Source organism: Acomys russatus, chromosome 27, assembly GCF_903995435.1.
Source record: "Acomys russatus chromosome 27, mAcoRus1.1, whole genome shotgun sequence".
Taxonomy (NCBI): Eukaryota; Metazoa; Chordata; class Mammalia; order Rodentia; family Muridae; genus Acomys; species Acomys russatus.
Window position 1 is genome coordinate 30292568 of NC_067163.1, and position 22994 is coordinate 30315561.

Consider the following 22994-nt stretch of genomic DNA (forward strand, 5'->3'; position numbering starts at 1 on the left):
GCAGAGGACAGGAGGGAAGGGAAATTTGAGCTGTTAGCCCCGTCATGTCAGAGGATAGGAATAAACCCCCAGAGGGCCACTGTGGGGATGAACAAATGCACCCACAACCAAGCATCTCCTGAAGGAGCCGCATCCATGGCAACAGAGGCACCAGTAACTGTGGGATTAGAGCAGTGGTCTCAACCTTCCTAGTGCTGCAAACCCTTTAACGCAGTTCCTCATGTTGTGGTGATCTCCAGCCATGAAATCATTCCCTTGCTACTTCATAACTGTAATTTTGCTACTGTTGTGGATCGTAACGTAAACACCAGTGCTTCTGGTGGTCTTAGGTGACCCCTGGGCAAGGGTCACACACCCCAACAAAGGTTCCATCCATAGGTGGAGAGCTGCTATTAGAGTCAAAGAAACGGACCTTCAGGTACAGTTTTCCTCTGTTAAATCACAGGTTTTTATTTTTAGAACATCTAGACACCTTTCTCCAATTTGTTACTTTTATAAAAACTCTGATTTTAAGGGGTTGAAGGAGAGGGCTCAGAAGTTGATGGCTAGATGTCCAGAGGACCCATGTTCAGTTCCCAGCACCCACATGACAACTCATAAACATCTGAAATGCCAGTCCTAAGGGATACAATTCCCTCTTCTGGCCCTTCCAGGCACCATACATGCATGTGGTGCACACACATGCATGCAAGCAAAACACCCATCACATACAAATAAAATAAACACTATCATTAGCTAACCCCCCCCCCCCCACATTAAATAATAACCTTTTTCTTCTAAAAGAATGTCAATGGGAAAGAAAAACCAAGCGAGGGGAGGGGGGCCCGCGGGGCGGAGGGGGCAGGGGCGGCAGGGGCAGGGGGCGGGGGTAGCAGAGGCATGTAAATCTCTTGTGAGTTCCAGGCCAGCCTGGTCTGCAAGGTCTAGAACTGCCAGGGTTACAGGGAGAAACCCTGTCTCAGAAAACAACAAAAAGCGTGCTTAGATGCAAGCCTCAAACTAGACACATTCAAATCTTTCCAAAAACATCATCTGCCCCCTGGTGGCCAGCTAGCATGAGTGCAACAAAGAAAAAAGGTATCAGGTGTTGGTAAAGTCATTAAGAATCAGCATAAGGTTCAGCAAAAATGACAGGAAACCACATGAAGCAAAGCTTAGCACTTAAGATGGAACAGTTCATAAGGATTAGACTTGCAGTTGGATTTTCATGGTGTAGTTTTTTTGTTTGTTTCTTGTTTTTGTTGTTGGTGTTGTTGCTTGTTTTTGAATAGCAAAATTGACCCATTCCTCTAGCCTCCATTTCTCCTAGAATTCTGAAAAGTAATAAAACAAGACAGTCTCTTCCTAGGCTCATTACTGATCATGTTATATCCTGAGTTTACCAAGGCTGTGCCCTACACAATAGCTCCTAAATTTACACTCCAGTGCAGTGTGTGAGCTCCTGTTCTTTATTCATCATCTGCTAGGTATGCACGTAAAGAAAACCAAAAAAACAAAACAAAAAGGCCAAACAGAGGGTGCAAAGTCAGCATTCCTTTTTTGCATTTTTTTACCCATACGTATTTTTCCAGCTCAGTTATTTCTTTTGGATTCATATCTGTTGTTATAGCAAGGACAACAAAATCTCCTCTCAACACATTTTAAGCCAAGCTGCTGTGAACTATGCCGTAACTACATGTGTTGCAACAGTGTTGTAACAGTGTCCTCATCTTCTGTAACTCCACCTAACAGCAACTTCCCGTTTCTTGGCAAGCACTGCCAGTGTCGAGAAGCCGTTGCACATGCTGGCTGCTTTAGACACTGAAGGTAAGCGAAGTAAGCAAGACTCCCTTCTCTCTGTGCACAGTAGGCCTGAGCATCAGTAGCTGTGAAGGACTCCCACGCCAGGGTGCATATAGAGGTCAGAGGACGACCCCTAGTGCCAGTCTTCAAGAGCCATTATTTGAAACAGTTTTTTTTTTTCTTCCTCTGCTACCTGAGTTTGCAGAGATTCTGTGCCTTGTCTCCCTTCTCCCCCTACACAACACTACTGGGTTACAGACACTTGTGGGACATGTTCTTTGTGCTTTCACAGCAAGTACTTTTTTTGCTCACCGAGCCATCCTCTTGGCCTCACTTCCTTTGTTTGTACAGTACTGTGAATAGTTTTCTAGTGCACGGATATACCACATTTTCTTCATGTATATAGATATTTAAGTTATCCTTACATCCAGTTATTGGGGAAAATGCTGCAAGGAACATGGAAGATCACTTCTATCTTTTCTTTCTTTATTTTCCTTGTTAATCCAGCCTTTATTGGGCATACGGCATGTAGGCCACCTGCTCTGCCACCAACTGCCTCCCTTGCTACACAAAAGGCTTTGAGCTTGGTACAGTCAGTCCCACTTCTCCAACTTTGCTCATCACGTGCTTCTGGTATCAATCTAAGAAATCACAACCAATGACAAAGCCATGAAGCTTTGCCTTCTGAGTTTTTTCAGTTTCAGGTCTTACTGTAATTTGAGTTGTTTTCTGTTTGTGAGGTAAGATGAAGGTTCAACTTCACTGTCTGTTGAAGAGATGATGGTTCTTCTACTCGGTGGTTTGGGCAATGGACTGTGTGCCCATGGGTTCCTTTCTGGGCTCTTCCATGGCATTGCTCTATGTATCGACCTTGTGACAGCACCAGACAATTTTAATTACAGGATTGAAAGCAAAAATTAGGGTGCCTCCAGACTCCTTTGTTTTCCCCTACAAAAGATTGGTTTCGGCTATTTAGGGGTCTTGTTTGGTTTCTCATAAATTTTGTGTACTGACTTTTCTTTTTCAGTTAAAATAATGTAATAAGAATTTTGACAGAGGTGTCTTGAATAATACGGCCTTTTAGCATCTACTGTGGGGGCTGGCTCTGTTTTGCTAGTTTTTGAGAGGGCTACACAGAGCAAGTGTGCTGATGGCGACATCTGGCTTTGTTCTTACCACAGTTTGTAATGATCTGACAAAAGAAAGCTCAAATCATGTGCTGTCATAATTATTAATTTCTGTTATTACACCTGTGTTCCTGGAAAGACCTTCTCTGCTCAGGTCTATATTTATGGTGCTTTTATTAATTTCTACACTTAACACCCTTCTGTCTGGAACATATTCATGTGACGAGATCCAGTTCCCAGCAAAAAAGGTAGCCATTGTCACAGTGGGATTCACCAAGAGATCTACCCTTCGTATGACAAAGCATCAAATTGTTCATGTATCTAATTGACATGCAATGAGGAAAGATGGCAGGCGCACAGCACGGCAGCATCACAACCCTCCTCCCCAGAGTACTTCTGTAGCTTTCAACCACTTCCCAACACTCGAGAAAGGAGATGCGGAAAGCCACGCTGCCCAAGGCTATATTTATAAAAGGTCACAGAAGGACCAAGTGTTTTTACTTCCAGAGGCAGACACCATGGCACCTGACAGGGATGCTGTGTAAAACAGTCAGAGAACTGGATAAACACAGCTTGGACGCCCATGGTACCCCAAACAGTTCCCACGAGTGTCGGGACTACAGTAATAATAGAAATGCTAAGGTGTGTGTGACATCTTCCTCATAAACAGCGAGCCTGTTTTATTTAGAGCCAATGTTGCCTAGAATCTTGTAGCATCATAACCTTTAAATAGATCACAACGGCTAGACCCCAGGAAGGTGGTTCATAGCTTTCAATGGGTTTTCCCGATTGATTTCGGGATTTCATGGAACTCAACATCCGGTGGGGGGTGGGGAGGGAGTGTCATCTCTAAAATAAATCCACGAAAACTCTAACAACAACAAGTACCATCAACTTCGTCAGCCCTAGCTAGCAGCAGTAGCAGCTACCATTTGAGAGCCTGGGATGGAAATATCCTACATGGTCCAAATGATTCCCACACTGAGACTTATCTGCCAAACATCCCCATGCTGCCAAACGAGAAACTGGAGCTCTGGAGAGGCTTAGCAAGTAGCCAAAGGTCAGGACACAAATAGAAAGCAGGAGAGCCAAGATTTACACCAACGTCCAAGCCTCACAAGGTCATTATCTTCTGCTCCTCGTTGTCCCTTCTGAGGTTTCAGAATTTCTTTAAAATAACTGTTAAACTACTGATAGAACATTTCACCCCCTCAAAAAAAGATAAGAGGCTGGAGAGGTGGCTCGGATGTTTAGTGCGCTACTACTGCTCTTTCAAAGGACCAGGGCTCGGTCCCCAAAATGTGCATGGAGCAGCTCACAACTGTTTGACACCTCCTTCTGGCCTTCCGGGGCACTGCATGCATGTGGAGCACAGACATACATCCAAGCAAAATACGCATTTTTTAAAAAAAATCTTTAAAAAATAAATTAAAAATTTTTAAACAAATAATTAAATAAAATCTGAGATTGACCAGAGTATGGTAGGTATTTTTATACTATGGATCATACCAGCAACTAGTATGAAGCTTTTAGAAAATTATGCAAGTTATCCGAGTGACTGTAGAATGCATGTTCTTTAGTTTATTAGTACCGTTTTAAAGAACCTGTCACATGAAAATGCCGCCAAACTTCAACAGAGCTGATTGTAAAACGGTTCATACTGGAATCCTTGTGAATGTGATATAGAGCCACTCCAAATATCCAAGAGGTTAATTGTTACTATACTTAGACCAGGTGACTCATCAAAACTGAGCACTATGCGGTACCTAACGAAACAGGATTTCAGGATTTACAAGTATTTTCACTTCAAAAGTGATGTTTCCTCATTAGGCTCAAGCTAATTTCAGGTCAGCCTGGAATTGTGAAAATAACTGACCACCATGCTCACAACTGGGGGAAACACGTGGCTCACAGTTGTATTCCACACTGACAACATGACAGCCTGGGATAACAGCTAGTTTATAGGATACAACATGGCCTTTCCATCTTCTGGCCTTCTGCTCTGATGTGCAATGGGCTTAGAAGCCATTATACCATCGCTGTAATATAAAATAGGTGCACATAGGCATCACACAGCTGACTGCATATAGCCTGCATGCATGTCATACATAGGAATTTTGATGAATACATTTTTATAAAATCTATACAGTTCCTCAAAAGGAACTATAAGATTCTCAATGTAGTTAAATGGGCTAAAGCTATAGTCAGCCTTAGAAATTTATGTCCAGTCAAAAATGTGTATAGCAGAGAAGCCAGGAAAATAGTAAGCTGCTGAGCTAATATAAGGTGTTAAAAACTGTATCTTAAGACAACTTTATGATTAGAGATGATCCAATTTAAAATAATATTTACATTAGAAGTATCATTTTTAGTTCATATGAACCATATTAAGATAGTTTTAAGCTAAATTTATCTATATAATAAAATGTCCTACTCTGTGTTATATGGCTTGTCAAACATGCTCCCCAAATAACTATGTCAGAGCAGTGATTTACACTTTAAAGCCGGACTTTTGACTTACAAGCATGCCAGTGAATGCCATTATAAATTTCAGTATGTTCAGCTGTTACTTTTCAAATGGAAAGATCTTTAGTCTATTCATGTTTAAAGTGGTCACTTACCTGAATTAAAAGCTGAAAATAGACTCTTTCTTGAAGGACCTAGAATATGAAAGAAACATAGAACACACACATTATTGGAAATACTATGCAAAACTCAAGCCATTTTGTAAATAAGCGTAATTTCATTTTCTAAAAGCCCTCCATTAACCTCTAAATGTTTGGTTCCAGCTATCCACTGGAAAAAAAATCCCAAGGGAAAAAAAACAACTTTATCAGTATACTTTTTCAAATATAGATAATTTTGTAATTATCTTTTATAATAAGAGTGATATATGAACTAATCATCAAGAACAAAGTATCAATTTTAAAAGGACAAAGCATGGCATATCTTCTAGACAAGGACAATTAAAGTTCATTTAAATTTTAGTTAATTTATTTATTATTTATACTAGTGTCTAAATCCCAGGTCCCACAGAACAGGAACGATCTTCACCACTGCACTACACACTGGCCAGGAGGTGCGTTTTTTAGCAGTACTGAACTCATAGTTTCCCTCTTCTACTGCTCACAGGAAACAGGCTACACATTGTGAAAGAAGGTTGCTGGTGTGTGCCTTCCCAAGGGGCTGACATCTATTCAGCTGTGAAGAAAAAGAAAAAAAAATACACTGGAGCTTTTTCTCCAGACAGACACAATATAAAATGCAGCCAGGAACCAAACTGGTAGATGCTTGGAGAGCTGTAAGCGCCTGTACTGAAATCAGACAGTCATCAAGTAAATAACCATCTGTAGACGAATGGTTAGAATGCCACAGGCCATTTCTGGAATTTTAAAAAGAAGATAATCTCTTAAAAGTATGTGGCCATCACAAATGGAAAACATTGACTCCCTCTCAAATAAAACCTCTACAAGACACTAGCAGGTTCAGCGGTAGGGCTTTTAGACCACTGTCATGCCCTGCTTTGCAGTTATTGGTGGGGTCTCTAATTGTCCTCTAAAAGTTACCTCATGATCAAAGCTCCATGCACGAGATTTATTTTTAGTTATTGCTGGGGGTAGTTTAGGGCTTTAAAAATCATGATGAAGCCGGGCGTGGTGGTGCACGCCTTTAATCCCAGCATTGAGAGGCAGAGGTACAAGGATCGCTGTGAGTTTAAGACCAGCCTGGTCTACAAGGTGAGTCTAGGACAGCCAAGGCTACACAGAGAAACCCTGTCTCAAGCCCCTCCCCCCGAAAAAAATCATGATCAAAATCAGTTTCAGATACTAATGCCATCCTAGCATGGGGCATCAGATGTCTCAGAACAAATAAGAAACTAAATAAATAATCTACCTCCAATAGGACTTCCTCCACCACCACCACCACCCACCGTACCCCCCCACCCCTCACATAATTTTGTTTTGTTTTGTTTTTCCTTCAACCCGGTAGAAACAAAAAGAGCATTGCTAAATGTAGACTAGGTCAGCAACCTCAAGTTATCACAAGACCTTTCACATATATGCCAGCATACATACAAACATGAAACCACTGTGCTCATAAAATCCACATTTATGTGCAGAGGAGAAAATGGAGAGAGAATGCTGTGCTGGCTGTCTTTCCAATTTCCTGATACAAATAAGGGTCTCAATCATTCTTCCAGATAAGCAAGCTTACAAGGGTCTATGAGCAGAGCTCTCCGCTGTGACAAGGCTGCATGGAAACGCTGCCTGGTCTCTTAGTGGCCACCGCAATTGCAAAGTGAACGACACAGAGGGATCAGACACAAAGTGCTGGGCGAAAAGATGAGGCAGGCCACGGTCTTGAACAAGGCAAGAGGGGAAATAAGCCATGCCCCTTGTTCCTATCTCTCTTCTAGAGGGCCAACCTGGAACAACCAAATTACAGTTCTATAATGTTAGCTTCCCGGACATGCCTGTTCTGCCTGCTCATTTCTTACTTTATGTGATGGGCATTTTGCCTCAGGCATGTCTGTGTGCATGTGTGTGCAGTGCCCGTGCAGCCCAGGAGAAAGCATCAGATCCCCTGGAGCTGGAGTTATAGATGGTTACTGGCCACTATATGGGTGTTGGGAGTTGAGCCGGCACCCTCTGCAAGACCTGTCTGTGTTCTTAACCACTGAGCCACCTCTCTAGCCTCTACCACCTGACTACTCTGTCTGAGCTCTATCTATAGAATTCACAGATTCTTGGAACAAGGGCATCTCAATGTTGAACTTCATTCCATCTTCTTACCCAACTGGCATTTAAACATAAAATTGTTAAAAGCACCATAAAGCTACTTGTCAAAACTTAACTTTCTAAAAGCCAAGTAGTTTAAAGTCTCATTTCCTTCTCACCACAGTGAAGGCAATACCTTTTGGAGAAGTTTTGAGCAAGTGTGCGTGAGCCCTGGGCACCAAAGGCTTCAGATATAAGGATCCTGACCCATTCTGAAATGTTTGTTTGGGAGGCTTCTCTTCATACTTGATGATGGCAGCATTACCAGCTATAACAAAATAAAAAAGCACATCTTATTTAATGCATAAATACGATAGCAGTCCCCAGTTATTTGTTCCAAGGAGACTACAATATGACAAGAATTATTGAGTGTCAAGAATACAGAGGCAGTTTCTGGCCTCAAGCATACAAAAAAAATGCTGTTGCAACAATGCAAATATATATATTTTGTTTCCTGGCATAGTCCAAGTTTACGCATATTTCCAGCTTCTGTCCCAGATAGAAGGTAGAAGATGAAATAGCTATCCATGCTGTGTAACAAACATGCCCAGCACATATACAGGAAAGCATCTCTCTCAATAAAGACAACACAGACTAAACAGCTGATGTTAATGAAGTAAAAATAGAATAAAGATAGCAGAGAAAATCCTCAGGGGCTTCAAGGATAAGATCTGTTCTCCACAGATGCTGCCTTGGGAGGCTAGATTGTCAGCATCCACCCTATTACAAAGGTGCTCAGCCTCAAAGTGAAAAAAATATAAAAAGATTCTCCCATAAGTAACGAAGACCATCCATATGAAAATACAAAATTTCCTCTGCACTAAGAAACCTGATCTTTTATTTTCTCTAAGTTACTGTCCACACGTAATTCTTGGCACCAAGTTTTATTATATCATTCAATACATAAGTAATAATAATTTCTTTCTAGTATAGAATGCTCCACATAAATTTATGTGTCACCCTGGTTCAGGAGGCATGTTAGCATCTCTGTATCCCTTCAATTTTAGTGTATGCACTGTGCATCAAGAGTGTAAATTACTTTATTACTAACTTTGACCCCTTTTTTCATACTCTAGCGAAGGGTGATAACATTTCTCTTGCTCTTGAAAATCAGGAAGTTTTTCACTGGGCTAAATAACCCCAACCCCCCAGTGTCTGTACACTGAGCCATCTGGTAACCCTGCTTATGCTTAGAGAACACTCCTAATATTAGGTCAACACAGTCCCTCCCCTCCCACTGGCAAGCTTCTGCATAGTTTCTGTCCTGATTTCCATTTCTCACCTTGCCCAGAACCTAGGGGGTGGTGCTTTCCAAACTTGGCAGGACACTAGTGGACATGGTGGTCTAACATTCGACATAACATTCTAAAGCACACATGTGAGGCAACAGCGCCCACAGTGGACACCCAATTTCAGCAGGTGCTTAACTGACTTGAGTCTAACTAAAGAAGTTCTTTTTGTTATTAACGGTTGGATTTCAGACTTGCTTTTCTTCGGGCAACTTTTCATTCACTCAGCAGCAAGTTAGGTCACTTGTCCTAATTTTGAACGATGAAATTCAGTTCAATCTATGAACAGTATATAAAGATTGTACACGACTCTGCATGTGCACTTTGATTTTCTGGGCTTTAGTCACAAAGGACTCTTGCTTACAAAGAACTTAGTAAAAAAAAAAAAAAAAAGTCTCACTGAAGCAAAGGACACGTTTCTCCTGAGGTCCGAGATCCCTGGCTACTGACCTTACAAAACAGTAGACACTGTCCTAGATGAAAATACCTTGGTGCTACTCTTGAAGGCTCATTACGACAAGAGTTCTAGCACCAGATCAGCCAGCTTTGGAACACAACAGAGTCAAAATCCTTATCTCAAGGATAAAATACAATGGTCTCAGATACAAATATACATATTTTGAAGGGACCAGCCCCATTAAGGCCAAAGTCTGGGAAAATGTAAAAGTCGGCCTACCCAGTCCTCCCTTAAAGACTCCCATTAAGGCCAAAGCATGTACATTTCTAGGAGGTCCAGCTTGAACCAAGGACAGACAGATATCAGATCACTGTGTGTATGTGTGGCAGGGACAGATAAAAACCTTGAAGAGTCCAACTTGACTCAAGGTCTCAGTCTGTGCTCAGGGTGCAGCTGGACTCAAGGACAACCAGCTGTGTTTAAAATTTCCACTACCCCTCCCCAACTAAAAAAGTTCTTAAACGCCCCCTGTGACTGCGTCAACCAATCTTTCCCATAGGTTAATTTGCCCCTCCACCCATTATTCAACTATGAAACACCAAGACTTATAACTCCCTGCTTGCAGCTTTTCTGCCCAAATGCCAACCAATCACATACTGTAAAACTCATTTCTTTGTCTAAAACCTATAAAAGGCCTGTGCCTCTGTTTCTCCGGGTCTGCAGCTTGAAAGATCTGGACAGACCCCATTGCGATGGCTCAATAAATTCCTATTCCTATGCATTTGCATCGACAATGGACTCTGTCTCTTAGTGGGGACTCCGGGAATAGACTAGAGATCTCTCTAGAGGTTTCAGTCTTACAATTTACATTCCTATACATTCTTACATATTTATATGAAATATGTATTAAATATTCATCCTCTATGATTATCCACTGTGTGAGCAGCCAACTTTCCAGATGTGATCAGCTGAACATACTTTTACAGCCTAACACTTAAGTGCCCTCTCAATTTTCCAGCCGCTTTACTCCTGGCTGGCACATTGATTGCTCTTCAATAGACTCCAACTTGATGGCTAAATACTACTGTGAGGCAAGAAAGCCCTTGAAGTGTTTTTCTCCTCCCTTCTCCTCGGTTCCTAGCATGGTGGCTGGCCCAGCATCCTGCTATCCTTCCCTGTTTTCTCATCTAGAGCTGTTCAATTATACTGTCCTCTTCTGTTGTAACTGTCTGACTATGCCAGAATAACATATTTTTCTATGATCTTTATTTTCATGTCCTCAGCCCAGGGTGTGTTCAAAGTAGAATAAGAAGCAGAGACAACAAAACCTAAGGGGGAAAAAAATTACAGTTGGTTGATTCAGAAGAGCTAAACAGGGGAAGCAATCTCTCTGCTCGCCGAGAGCTCCTTATTGGTCCCAACATTGACTTCCGAACGAGCATCTCTTATTACATTCTGGCATCTAGTTGAAATGTGTTTTTGTTTTTATTAAACTACATGTATCTGCAGAGAGACAACACTGCTCATTTCTGGAATCCTTTGTGCATCAGCTTTATACTCAGCACTGTGCCAGATCATCTGCCTACCTGGCTTAAAATCAAAACCTCACTGAGGTCTAAACTAAAGTTTAAAAGCAAAAATCATCCAACTTTGTAATTATAAGAATGTCTCATACACACTGTAGACAGATACTAAAAAGGGGAACAAGCAAGATTAATAGCTGTCTGCATATTTCCTCATGAATTAGTCCATTAAGAAGGGTGTGCAGACAGGCATGTCTTGTAACATGGAGTCAGCACCATGCACTGCCCACCTCTCTCTATCCCTTGCCTGTGTCAGACATCACTAGTCAAACACACACCTTTTCCTCTGAATCTGGAAGCAGCCTGAGAAAGGATCAACACTATTGGTTCTTATCAACCACCTGGCGTTGACAACTATGACCATACTCACTAGCCATTCTTGCCACAAGAAAAACAAAACTGGGGGTCAGGAAGATTCATCCTTCCGCCTGCTTAGTCAGATGGGCAAATCAAAGTGCCTTCCTTCCAAACGGTGAGGCCTTGTAGTACTGCATTGAAGAAAAGGACTCAGAGGCATGCAGCTGGGAGGATGGTCCAGGTCTCCTTCCAGTTCATCAGATTCAAAGACTGGTGCTAAGAGGATGACTGTCCAACTTGTTGCGAGGTAACACAAACTATATCCAGCCCTAGGTGAGTAGTGCCCTTCCTTATAGATCACTTCCTATCAGCCAGGCTGCCACCAGTGTGAGAGAGCGTACAGCCCACTTCTTTATTTAGTCCTTCTGACCTCCTATTGCTGATAGAGTGCAAATAGCTTTGGTTTGCATCTCTGCCACTGCCCCACACCATCTGTCTCTCAAAAATAAAAATGCTTTTGGGGCCAAAGGGAAAGAGGAAGGAAATCTCTAGTCCTCAGAGTCCTGCGACGTGGCAAAACTACTTTCTCAAGACCTACTTCCAAATTGCACAACAATCTGTCTCATTTGGTATAGAAAACTACTGTGCAATCTTTACACTAATACCAAAGGAAGTTATCTTAACTTTAATTTTTTCTATGCACTCTTTAAAAAAGCCTGCTAAACCCTCAGATATGAAAATTTGCCTTGTACATCTTCGTTCAACCAACTCATAACTCAGCGTTCCTAAGGATCACCACATACCAAGGACCAAATGCCAGTTTCCAACAGCACTATGCTATCTGTGAAGTTCTTAACTAATGCCACCAACAATACAGTATCACAAAGAAAAAAAAAAAAAAAAACAGGCAAAGGAAGCCAGCATCAATCACCCTTCTGAGAGGCTCTAATGCTGAAGCTGACTGGAGTCATAATATACAGCTAAAAATTATTTCCTAGCACGGCCCTTCTATACCACCAGCAAGGTGATTTTGCTCAAAATGCTTTTTTTTTTCATATTTTAAGGTAGTTTTAAAAATACACATTTAATACTTATATATGAGTCATACAGTAATTATATTCGAAGGCAACCAAAAATCTAGAAACATTTTTCTATATTTGCACAACTGCCAGTCACATAGACAAAACTTCACTATTTAATCAGAAATTAAATCAAATAGTCTTTGCTAATAGGACAACATCATACCAAGAACATATACAAGCTGGACTATAATATGTTTAAGCCCCCAAACACAGAAAACACACAACAAAATTGGTTCCTCCACGGATCCATTCACATCTTAAACATACATACATAAATACGACCAACAAACGCTACAGTCAACATAAATTACAAGTAACAAAGCTAATAACCAAGGGGTCCTAGAAAAAAATTTGAGCATGCTTACAAAGCAAAGAATCAAACGAGAAACCGTCGACCTACTTTTTTTCCTAGTAAGCGTGGCTAACAAAGGAATTATACAAAGACTGTAGGATCCCACGACCAGCAGTGCCAATAAGGTAGCATCATACTGCCTTTCTGAGCCAGCCGGGGGTGTGAGTGTAGAATTGATAAAGATCTTTGAAGAAATATCAGTTTCTGTACAACTGCGAAATCCTCCGGGTATAGTCATTTAAAAAGGATCAAAGCAAGCTCAGGCAGGAAAAACTGCAGCCATGTTCACCGCTCGCATCCCTCATGCTAGCTCTCAGTCAATTAGAGTGGGGAGGGGGAGAGCCTTAAGCCGCAAGGCGCTACACCGAACAGATTAAACCAGCTAGCAAATCAGACCAAGAAAGAGACTCACTGGTTGAATGCTTAATCTGTAAGGGGGACACGCGGCCACTAGACAGGCTCTGTGGGCGCAGGGTGAACTCTTTTGTTAACAGACAAAAAGGAAGGACAAAAGCATTTCGCAACCTCCTTGGGAGGGTCAGGCATGCTCCTCAGTCAGTGGCCAAATCAATATGGCTGTCCGATTTAAAAAAAAAAAAAAAAACCACTGGGCATGATATTATGGAATGTGTCTGTTCCAAGTGTCACAAATCCCATCATTATGGCTTTCGGATATTTGTTAGTGATTTCTGTCTGGGTAGTTCGTTTTTAACATTTACACAATAGGACAAAGAAGTCTAGATGGGAGACTACTTTAGGATAATACCGTCGTGAATCACCTTTTCAAACTCACAGAGAATTATCTGTTCTGTGCAAAGCTTCAGTGGGAGGTTCCCCCCATCACTTTAAATTTCAAACAATAGGCAGATAATAACCCTGTTTAATTTTAAGTGTATTATAGTATCTGTGAAGTGCCCCTGTGCAGCTTATGTGTGTGCCTATATGAGACCAGCTGCTGCATTAAGCAACCTGGTTGAAATGTGTCCTCTTGTCATTTTACGCCTCCTGCCCATAACTCATTCTGTCACATACTTGCTGTGTAACTTTGAACCTGTAATGAAGTCTCTGAGCCTCAGTTATATCGCCTAAAGGACCAATGGAGAAGGTATTGGGGTGGAGGGAGTGAAATAGTGAATAGTCTATGGGAGCCCTGTGCTGTTCTACACCAAAGAGTTCAAGGACTTAGGCTCCATTTCCCACACCAAAAATAAATAAATAAATAAATAAATAAATAAACAAATAAATAAATAAATAAATAAAGACATGGAACTGTCATTAAAGCAAAAAGCTCACAGCTCCAACTCTGTGCCATCTGCTTCTTATTAACGAGGACATTTCTCTGTCCCCTGCATTCCTCACTGAACCTGGTATGATCCTGGGCACAGCAGGCCCTCCAAAATTGTTTGTCTTAACTAATTCATGGATTTTGTGAGGAAATTTAAGGGGAAAAGAAAACACAGAAAAAACATGTTTCTGGATACATCTTTTAAATAAAAGGGAGAAATCTTTTTTAAAACTTTTACATATACATTTATATTATTACACCTATATACAATAAACTATATACAGCAAGAAGAACCACAAAACAATCCAGAATTATAAAATGTTATATTCATAGTATTTTGTCTTTGTATTTGGCAACCTTGAAGAAAACATTTGAGGGAAAAAAAAGTGTCTTTGTTTTTTTGTTTTGTTTTGTTTTGTTTTTGTTTTGTCCACATGGCATGAAGAAAATGAAATTTACAAAAACTTTCAGAGTATTCTGAGTTTAAATTACTTACAACTAAGCCTTAAGCTGTATAAACTGTATTACACGGCATATGATATCTAAAAAGATGACAATACAGTTCTGTAAGACACTCCTTCACAAACCAAACCAAACTACAATGGTGATTTTCTGATCTCCAGCTGGAGCCCCAGCTACTATCCTTTTGCAAACAGCCCCACAAATGTGCCATCAACACATAACCATCCCAGTGTCCCCTGGACCTTCATCCAAAGAAGTCTATTCCAAAGAACTTGTTTCCTTGTCAGACTTTCTGACCAATAACAAAGAAACAATGTGCAAAAATCCCACTAAAATGTAGGAACACGATGAATTACTTGCAGACCATTGGCTTTGTCTGTGACTACTGTCTCAGCATCCCACAAAGTATGGCATCGGTCTGACTTAGTTACTGCTGTAGGCACCCCGATCGCTGTAGGGGCTGGCCACTGACTGGGCACTTCCTGCCTTGTACATCAAAGATGCTTTAGTTATAGGAAGTGATCTAGGATTCACCCAAGAAGGTTGTGCAGCTTTCAAGCACAGAGGCTTTCCTTGGGATTTAAAAAAACAAAACGAGTTTCTGCTGCTGCCATTGTGAAAAGTGGTACTTTAAGCTCATACACTCAAATTTCTATGCTGACCAGAATCAGAATGCAAAATTAATGCTCCACACTGTGATGCTTAGAGGAAAGATGAAAGTGTGCTTCATACACACTTATCTGTTTTTAATAATTCAGAAGCAGAAGAGCAGAGAACACGAAGCAACTAGGCTATGAGAAGTGTGGCTCTAAACTCTTGAACCTGAAGTAATTAAATCACACATCTTCTCTGAAGTGAAGGACCCATCAGGAGAATCATTTGGGAAGGAAGCTTTTGGTAAAACCATGATCAAAGCAGAAACAAACTGATGATATCTCTCCCTTTAATATTAAAATAACCAAACTGTTCCATGCACAGGAGGTAGCCATATTTTAAAAGGAAATAAATGAAAATCTAAAAGCAATCAAAAAAAAACAAATGCAGTTGGAGATATTTTTCATTAAATAAAAGTGTTTAAAACTTAACAGCAGGTGGCGCTGTGCTTGCTTTTTCTTTTTCTTTTCTTTCTTTTTTCTTTTTTCTTTTTTCTTTTTTCTTTTTTTTTTTTTTTTTTTTTTTTTGCCAAAATTGATGTGAGGAATGCTTCACTCAGATTTCTAACAGTGGGTTGCTGGAAACGGCTTCCAGCTATCCACCATATGTATATGCTTCCTACGCCTCTGATGCCTTAGGAACACTGAGATACTCACACTGCCTAAAGGTGTGCTTCCCAAACTCTGTTAGTATTATTAATTTATTTTGTTTTTTGTTTTTCTAGATAGGGTTTCTCTGTGTACGCTTGGCTGTCCTGGACTCACTTTGTAGACTAGGCTGGCCTCGAACTCATAGAGATCCCCCTGCCTCAGCCTCCCAGAGTGCTGGGGTTACAGCCGTGGGCCACCACGCCCGGCTCCAAACTTAATTCTTTGGTCAGAACTCTTCAAACACGCTCATTCTCTTGAGGAGTCTGTCTGGTGCACTTTTTTCTCTACCCAAGGACAGACAGGAGAATGAACCTCAAATTCCCAAGCTCGCCCCCTCCTTCTGAATCCCAGCTCCATGCTGAATTCCTTATTGTTTCAACCTGGACACTCTCTGTCTTATTCATGCTAAACACATCTGCATCTTCCTTTCGTCATACCATCTTCAAAACCCTGGAATCGTGTTCTCTCCACATAGCCTGGCACTAAGACTCTCTGTGCTGTCCATGACGGTAGTTGCAAAGACCACTGATGAAAATAATGACATCATATTTTACCAATGGCATATGAGGTGATGATGCCAGAATGCTATGTTCACTGGCTTGTCCCAGCGACAGAACACTTGCCTACAGTGTGTGAGGCCCCGAGTTCAATGCCCAGTACCTTTTTCCCCTATTAAATCTGAGCTGCACTGTTGAGACACAAGCCACTCCTGCTAGGTCAGCCCCCGCTGTTACGGCTAATGCTTGTGCCTCATACTTGCCTCATGGGTATAATCTGAACGAGTCTCTAAGGTCCCTGAGGGCAGAAGCATTCCTAAGTCAACTCTGGCCCTTGGACTCTACAAAGCAAGGGAGCTGCAATGGGTATTTGCTGAAATCAATTTTCTTTCCATGCCAGAAGTAAATGACCGATTTTTAAAAATACATTCTTTCACCATCTATACTGAGACAATCAATTAATTGCCCATTCTATGAGGCAATTTGACTCTTATGCCTATTAATTAAATAAAATTCCTAACAGATCCAGCACGTTACACATCCAAATAGCCATCCATCTTTTTTTCTATTTTTATGCCAACAGTGTTTACTTGTTTTCAGAGGAATGGAAAAGAATGCCTTTAGAATACAAAGCTTTTTTTCTTTTTTTTTTTTTCTTTCTTTCTTTTTTTTTTTTTTTCTCTGCTGCCCTGTCACCAAAAACATCCCGAGAAGAGTCACCTCCAGAAAACAACACTCCGGGTTGTGGGCCCCAGCTACGATGTAGTCAAGGCACAAGGATTCCTCAGAAAGGCGTTTCCCAGAGTGCTTCTGAAGACCTACACTGTGTACGCCAAACCCACGGCCCGCCCAGTGGCACGCTCGCCCGTGTTCAGTCACCATCGCCTGACCCTCCCTGGCCCATGTTCCTCAGGAAGGGTCCAAAGGAGCCCTTGCGACCGCCATGCGGCCCGCCCATTCCATCTAATTCACCAAAGTTTAGCTTTGGTGTCGCCCAGCTTTCTGGGCTCAAGCATTCCTGCTTCAGACTCCAGAGCATTTGGACAGCAGACATGTGACTCTACACCGGGTTTCCAGATACGTGTGTGTTCATGTGGAAACGGGTGAGCAGGAATACATGTCTGTACACAGGGATGCACACACATGGAGACTAGAGGTCAAATGTGGATGTTATTCCTCAGGACCTTGATTTTTTTTTTTTTTTTTTTTTTTGAAACAGGGTCCTGGAGTTTTGTCCATTAGGCTAGTCTAGCTGGTCAGGGAGTCCCACTGGTATTACCTGTCTCTGCTTCCCCGTCCTGTCTTCTTTACGAGAATGCTAGGTATTGAACACAGGTCCTCAGGCTTGCATGGCAAATCCTTTACCAACTGAGCTATCTCTCCAGGCCCCACCCCACCCACCCCATGTTGCTCTTTTAATGCTAAGACCAATCCTAGTAATGTACTGTTTGATGTTGAGTATTGTGAAACGTCAAACCCCATATTCTTTACTCCTTTAGATTGTTTTGCCTATTCATGGTCTTTTTTTTTTGTTGTTGTTGTTCCCTATGAATTAGGACTGTTTAATTCTTGTCAAACATGACATTGGAATTTTGATGGCTATTGTAATAAACATGTAGATCACTTTTATAATAAACATTTTCACACTATTAATTCTTCCAGTTCAAGAGCATGAAAGAGAAAATAAATCACATAAAGTTTAAATTACGTAATGAAACTATTGTAGAAAAACATACTGCAGTAATTTGAGACTATCATGGGGTATATAGCAAATGAAGTGTATTAGAAAAGAAAAGGGAAAGGGTGAGAAAAATCTCCCTTCACTCATCATTAGCGTTTTAGACATTTCCTGGTATGGATGGTGAGCACAGTTAGAATAAAACGTAATAAACACTGTAGTCAGTGGGGCCTTACTCAAACATATGACACCAAAAGTGGATCCAGAAACCAAGAAAGGATAAGCTGGCTGGACAAGGTAGATTCCAGCAGCTGTTTTACTCCAGCCCATCTGCAAGCAGTAGCTGGTTCTCCACCCTTCTTATTCCACAAAAGAAAGAAACTAAGTCAATGCCTTCATTCATAACTTTCATATGGTTATTATGAAGACAGCCACTTTACTACTGGAAATGTCATGATTTCATAATAGATATGTTTCCTAGGGCTGGAAATGAAAGCCAAACAATGAACTCCTGAATGGTCCTCCTTTGTCCTGCCTGGGAGAGAAAGCCCTAGGGGCTTCGCAGGTGCCTTGATAGTCTCCCTGGCTGCTCCAGCCGACTCTAAGGAAAGGTCTGGGAAAGGTGGGTGAGTCCACACTGCAAGGGAAACACCTTCAAAGGAATGACAGCTATCCCCAGAGCCACAGAACTTCTACCAGCCAAAGTAACTTCCCATCACTCTAAGGAAAGGTCTGGGAAAGGTGGGTGAGTCCACACTGCAAGGGAAACACCTTCAAAGGAATGACAGCTATCCCCAGAGCCACAGAACTTCTACCAGCCAAAGTAACTTCCCATCTCTGAACTAGCAACCAGACAAACAGAGATTTAGCACAGCTTTGAGAGACTATTCAGCGCTGAAATGCACGAGTCACAGTTCACATTTGATAAAATGTATGGATTTTTTTAGAGAGAGAGAGAAAGAAAGGAGGAGGAGGAGGAAGAGAAGAGAAAAGAAGAGAGGAGAAGAGAGAATCAATTACCATGCTAACCATAGCAGGCAACACAGAGCATCTTTTAAAAGATCTGGGCCATGGAATCACATGGGAGTATATATTACACTGAATATTTACTTCCTTAGGCAGGAAGGTAACTGCACGTAATCCTAAAGCAGGGGTGTGTGTACCAGAAACATCTGACACCTTACTACAGTAACCAAAAGTTTGCAAAGACACCCAGTGCTCTGCAGTGTCCATTCCGAGAGGGCACACAGATGACGTAGGTAAGCAAAAAGAAGGGAGAGTGTCAAAGGCACCAAATGCTCTGATAGGAACTTTAAACCTGAACTTTGGAGGTGGATACAGTAGAGAGATGGGGAGAGGAACATGGCAGGCTCTCAGTATTTGAATCGGCATCTGATGATGTGGCGGAGGGCAGACCCATCCAAAGTGAAGAGCGGGATTACAGAGCACAGTTAGGAAGGTAGCATAACTGCCGGAGCGGAAGGAACAGGGACTGTCACTAGACCAAGAAGAGATGACTGAGCTCACTTGGTAACACATAATAATAAGCCATGCAATGAGCAGGGCCACTCACTCCTGGAGTCAGGAGGATAAAGTGCTAAATTAATGCAAGGTTAAAATATGAACGCTAACTTCTTCATAGCTAATAAATTAGCTTCACTGAAGAGTACTGTAATATTAAATATTCTTCAAATAAAACCAACAGGCTGCTTATGAAGATACACTCAACAACTTCTTTTGTGTATGTTGGTAATTTTTTTAATCGGCATTTATCAGCAAAAGTTATACATATGAACACATATACTCACCCTGTCCCTCCTGGAAAATTTATCAAAAAATATATCTGAATGTGAATACATGCTAACCTTCTCCTGAATTAATACTATAGTCTAATGCTATTTATTTTAAACTTAACCCATGTGATCTATTTTAAAGGTGTCATTGAGAAAATTATTTTAATTTTTTTATAATTCAAATAGCTTTAAAATTCTGGAAGAAAAAAAAATAATGAGAAGACCATGTCTCAACCACAAAAAGGACAAAGAAGGACTTTAACAGAGATGTCTCCAAAGAAGATACACAAATGGCCAACAAGCATGTGCCAAGATGAAAGTTCCCTTGCCATTGGGGAAATGCCAATCCAAACAATGAGAAAGCCCCTCACAGCCACGAAAATCTTAGACCAGAATAAAATAAACACTGGTGAGGAAGTAGAGCTATTACCTCTGTGAATGCCAACTAGTGTGGGCCCACTGTGCAAAACGGCATGAGAGTTTCTCAAAAACCGAAATATATTTACCATTTATCATCCAGCAAGAGGAAAGCAGGGAGTTCAACAGATGTAAACACCCACGTTAACAGCGGCGGATAGTCATCGGAACCCAAATGTGGAAACCACCAGTGTTCATAGGCAGATCAATAAAGCAAAGCGTAGTGTAGACAGATTTGTGAGGGATTGTTATTCAGCCTCAGAAAGGAAGGAAATGTTGACACGGCCACAACATGTGTTAAGTTGAAGACATGATGCTAAGTCACATTAAGTCAGTCACAAAGGAAAGTGATTGCATGACTTGCTTTCTACGAGCTTCACAGAGCACATAAATTCACAGAGACAGCAAGAACTGGGACAACTGCCAAAGGCTGGGAGAAAAGGAGACTTAGGAATTAAGGTTTGAATCTTTAATGGATTAATTAGGGCAGATAAGTGTTTGGGAAACGGGAGTGATGGCTCCACAACGCTAATGCCCTTACTGCTGCAAAATCCGTGCCGGCAACAATGGTGAAGATGGCAAATTCTAGGTAAAGCGATTGTATCACGATTCTCAAAGGACGCACAGCTGGACAGGTTAACATGTATAAAAATCTCAGAAAGAAAACTCAGGATAGAATAAGGGAGGGGATTTCAATCTAAAAGTATTTATATTGAGATGTTTATACAAATCAAAAATTCAGCAGTACTATGGTGCATGGTTAAAAGACACAATCTAGAGGCTGACAGCTTAGCTTAAGTCCATCTCTGCCATACACCAGCTAGGGCCAGGTCACAGCTTCTCTGGGCTTCCCTTTCCTCTGTGTATAAAGGGTGATTATATTTGCATAATCTCATGGTCCTCATGAAAAACAAATGTCTTAGAACTGTAATTGGTAAAGAACGCTATACAGATATTAGCTCCTTGCTCTGACAGGTCACCAACATACATTTTAAATGAAACTATAAAAATGATAACTGAATATATGTCACTTTCCTGTGTAAGGTGCTCTCACGATATGTAGAAATAGGAAAAGTAAAAGGAAACTTTTGACAATGTAAAAAAAAAAAAAAAAAAAAAAAAAAACCAAACATTTAATCACTATGTATAAAATTAACAGTCCTATAATAGAAATGGAACAAATGGCAGCACCAATTCAATCATTTGCTCCAAAACACAAAATAAGCAAAGGCTCTAATGGTTAAGTCAAGTAAGTACAACATTTTAAGGCTGTACTCCTGTCTCTAACAGCTTTCCTGGCCACCCAACTGCCATTTTTACTCTATCCCAGTGCTCCCAGAGAAAAAGTCAAAGTTGAATATTTGCCTCCTGACCTCTTGTGATATAAGGAGTGACCATCATCTCTGGTTGGGGCCAAGGAGACCTGAAAAGAAGACCGCTGTGGAGAAACAGGCTTCTTCCCTGATAAACACAGACAGGCATGTGACTATCCTAGGACACTGCCTCTTGGCTTCCGGCCTTTGGGACCAATAGCAAGAGTTTGTGGTGTGTGGAACTTTTGGCGACCATGTTTTAACTGATTTTTGTCATTAAGGCAGTTTGCTGAGCAGATGGGTGGAAGGACAGTAAACAGGAAGCAATATTCATTACCAAACCTGGAATGGCCTTCCTCCATGTGGGCTTCCTTTAAAACAGATGCACAACCTTGTGCTTTAAGCTAACTGTCACCTGCTCCAAACTGCTGCTCTTACCTGCCCTGTTAACTTGACAGCAGTGTTTGATGAGGGTAACTGGTCCTTCTGCTGCCTCTCTTGACTGCCTTCCCTCCTCCATCCGAGCTGTCTCTTCTTGACCCTCTTCATGATCTCTCCTCACCCCTCTAACTCCTTCCTGCATGGAGGTACCAGGCAGGTGCCCTTGATCTAATGACTTTGCACGGTTTGTGTCCTGGTGTCCTCAGTATGTACAGGTTGCTGGACCTCAAGTTTGTAGCCCTAGACCAAACTCTTTTTGACTTACACAATCAGAGTTACTACCCGACACCTGTTTCATATCTACCATTCGCCTCATCTTAGTGTCTCTCTGACTGAGTTTCTGATCTCCATCAGCTCCAACTCTATCTTGTTTTCTACATCAGGTAAAAGGCATCGTCTATCTGCTCCCCATTCAGCTCATCCAACCCCATCAATTTTTCCTCATATCCAAGCATCAGTACATAACCAGAACCTGCCACGCTCCTGGTCCTAATAAATCTCTTTTGCTGCAATGACAGCAATACTCCTCCCTCCCCAGTTCCCAAGCTCATTTGTATCCAGTCTCTGCTCAGCATAGTGATCCTGGAAAAGTTAAGTCATTCGGGCTCAAAATCCTTACGGTTTTTAAGGCTATGCATAACCTGGCTCTGAGTTCCTTCAATTCCTAGAAATGGTTCTCAAGTGCCATCTGCTATTCACTTGGGTTTCCATGTGCTATGCAGAGGGCTGGGTCTTTCAGGTCTTAACTAATGGCCTTTTCCTACTACACTAAAATTTTATATACTCTTTCTCTTTCTCCCTCTCCGTCTCTCACACCACACACACTCACACCACACACACACTACATATCTCCCCTTCTCTCTTTTAGCAGTTTTTCGATCTTCTTAGATTATTAAAAAAGAAGCCCCGTCTTTAAGAAAAACAAACAGGAAAAAAAATATATACTTTACTCATATGCCTTCCTCATTTTATCCCACATGACAGAACTTCCAGGGCCTGCTCTGATCTAGCACATAAGTCAATCTACATGCATTCAAGAAATATTTAAGCACCAACTTGTAGGCCAACTGAAATACCACTTTGCACCTTCCAAAACATGAATCTCTGGAAAGAGCTT

The 22994-nt window shown here is 41.4% G+C and overlaps 1 protein-coding gene and 1 non-coding gene across 3 annotated transcripts in view; both read right to left on the bottom strand.

Annotated features, from left to right (window-relative positions):
- Window positions 1-22994, bottom strand: part of Mtus1 (microtubule associated scaffold protein 1) — a 94871-nt gene that overhangs the window by 51618 nt on the left and 20259 nt on the right. Inside the window, exons 3-5 of one of the 2 annotated variants that reach the window (XM_051169634.1) lie at window positions 7824-7955; window positions 5531-5569; window positions 2494-2652 (exon numbers count right to left, since the gene is read on the bottom strand). In XM_051169634.1, the coding sequence (XP_051025591.1) occupies window positions 2494-2652; window positions 5531-5569; window positions 7824-7955 (330 nt within the window). The remainder of the gene's footprint in view (window positions 1-2493; window positions 2653-5530; window positions 5570-7823; window positions 7956-22994) is intronic. The other variant, XM_051169635.1, reaches the window with a different exon arrangement.
- Window positions 8613-8719, bottom strand: LOC127210392 (U6 spliceosomal RNA). The gene has a single exon (XR_007833300.1). It is a non-coding gene; the product is annotated as a U6 spliceosomal RNA (small nuclear RNA).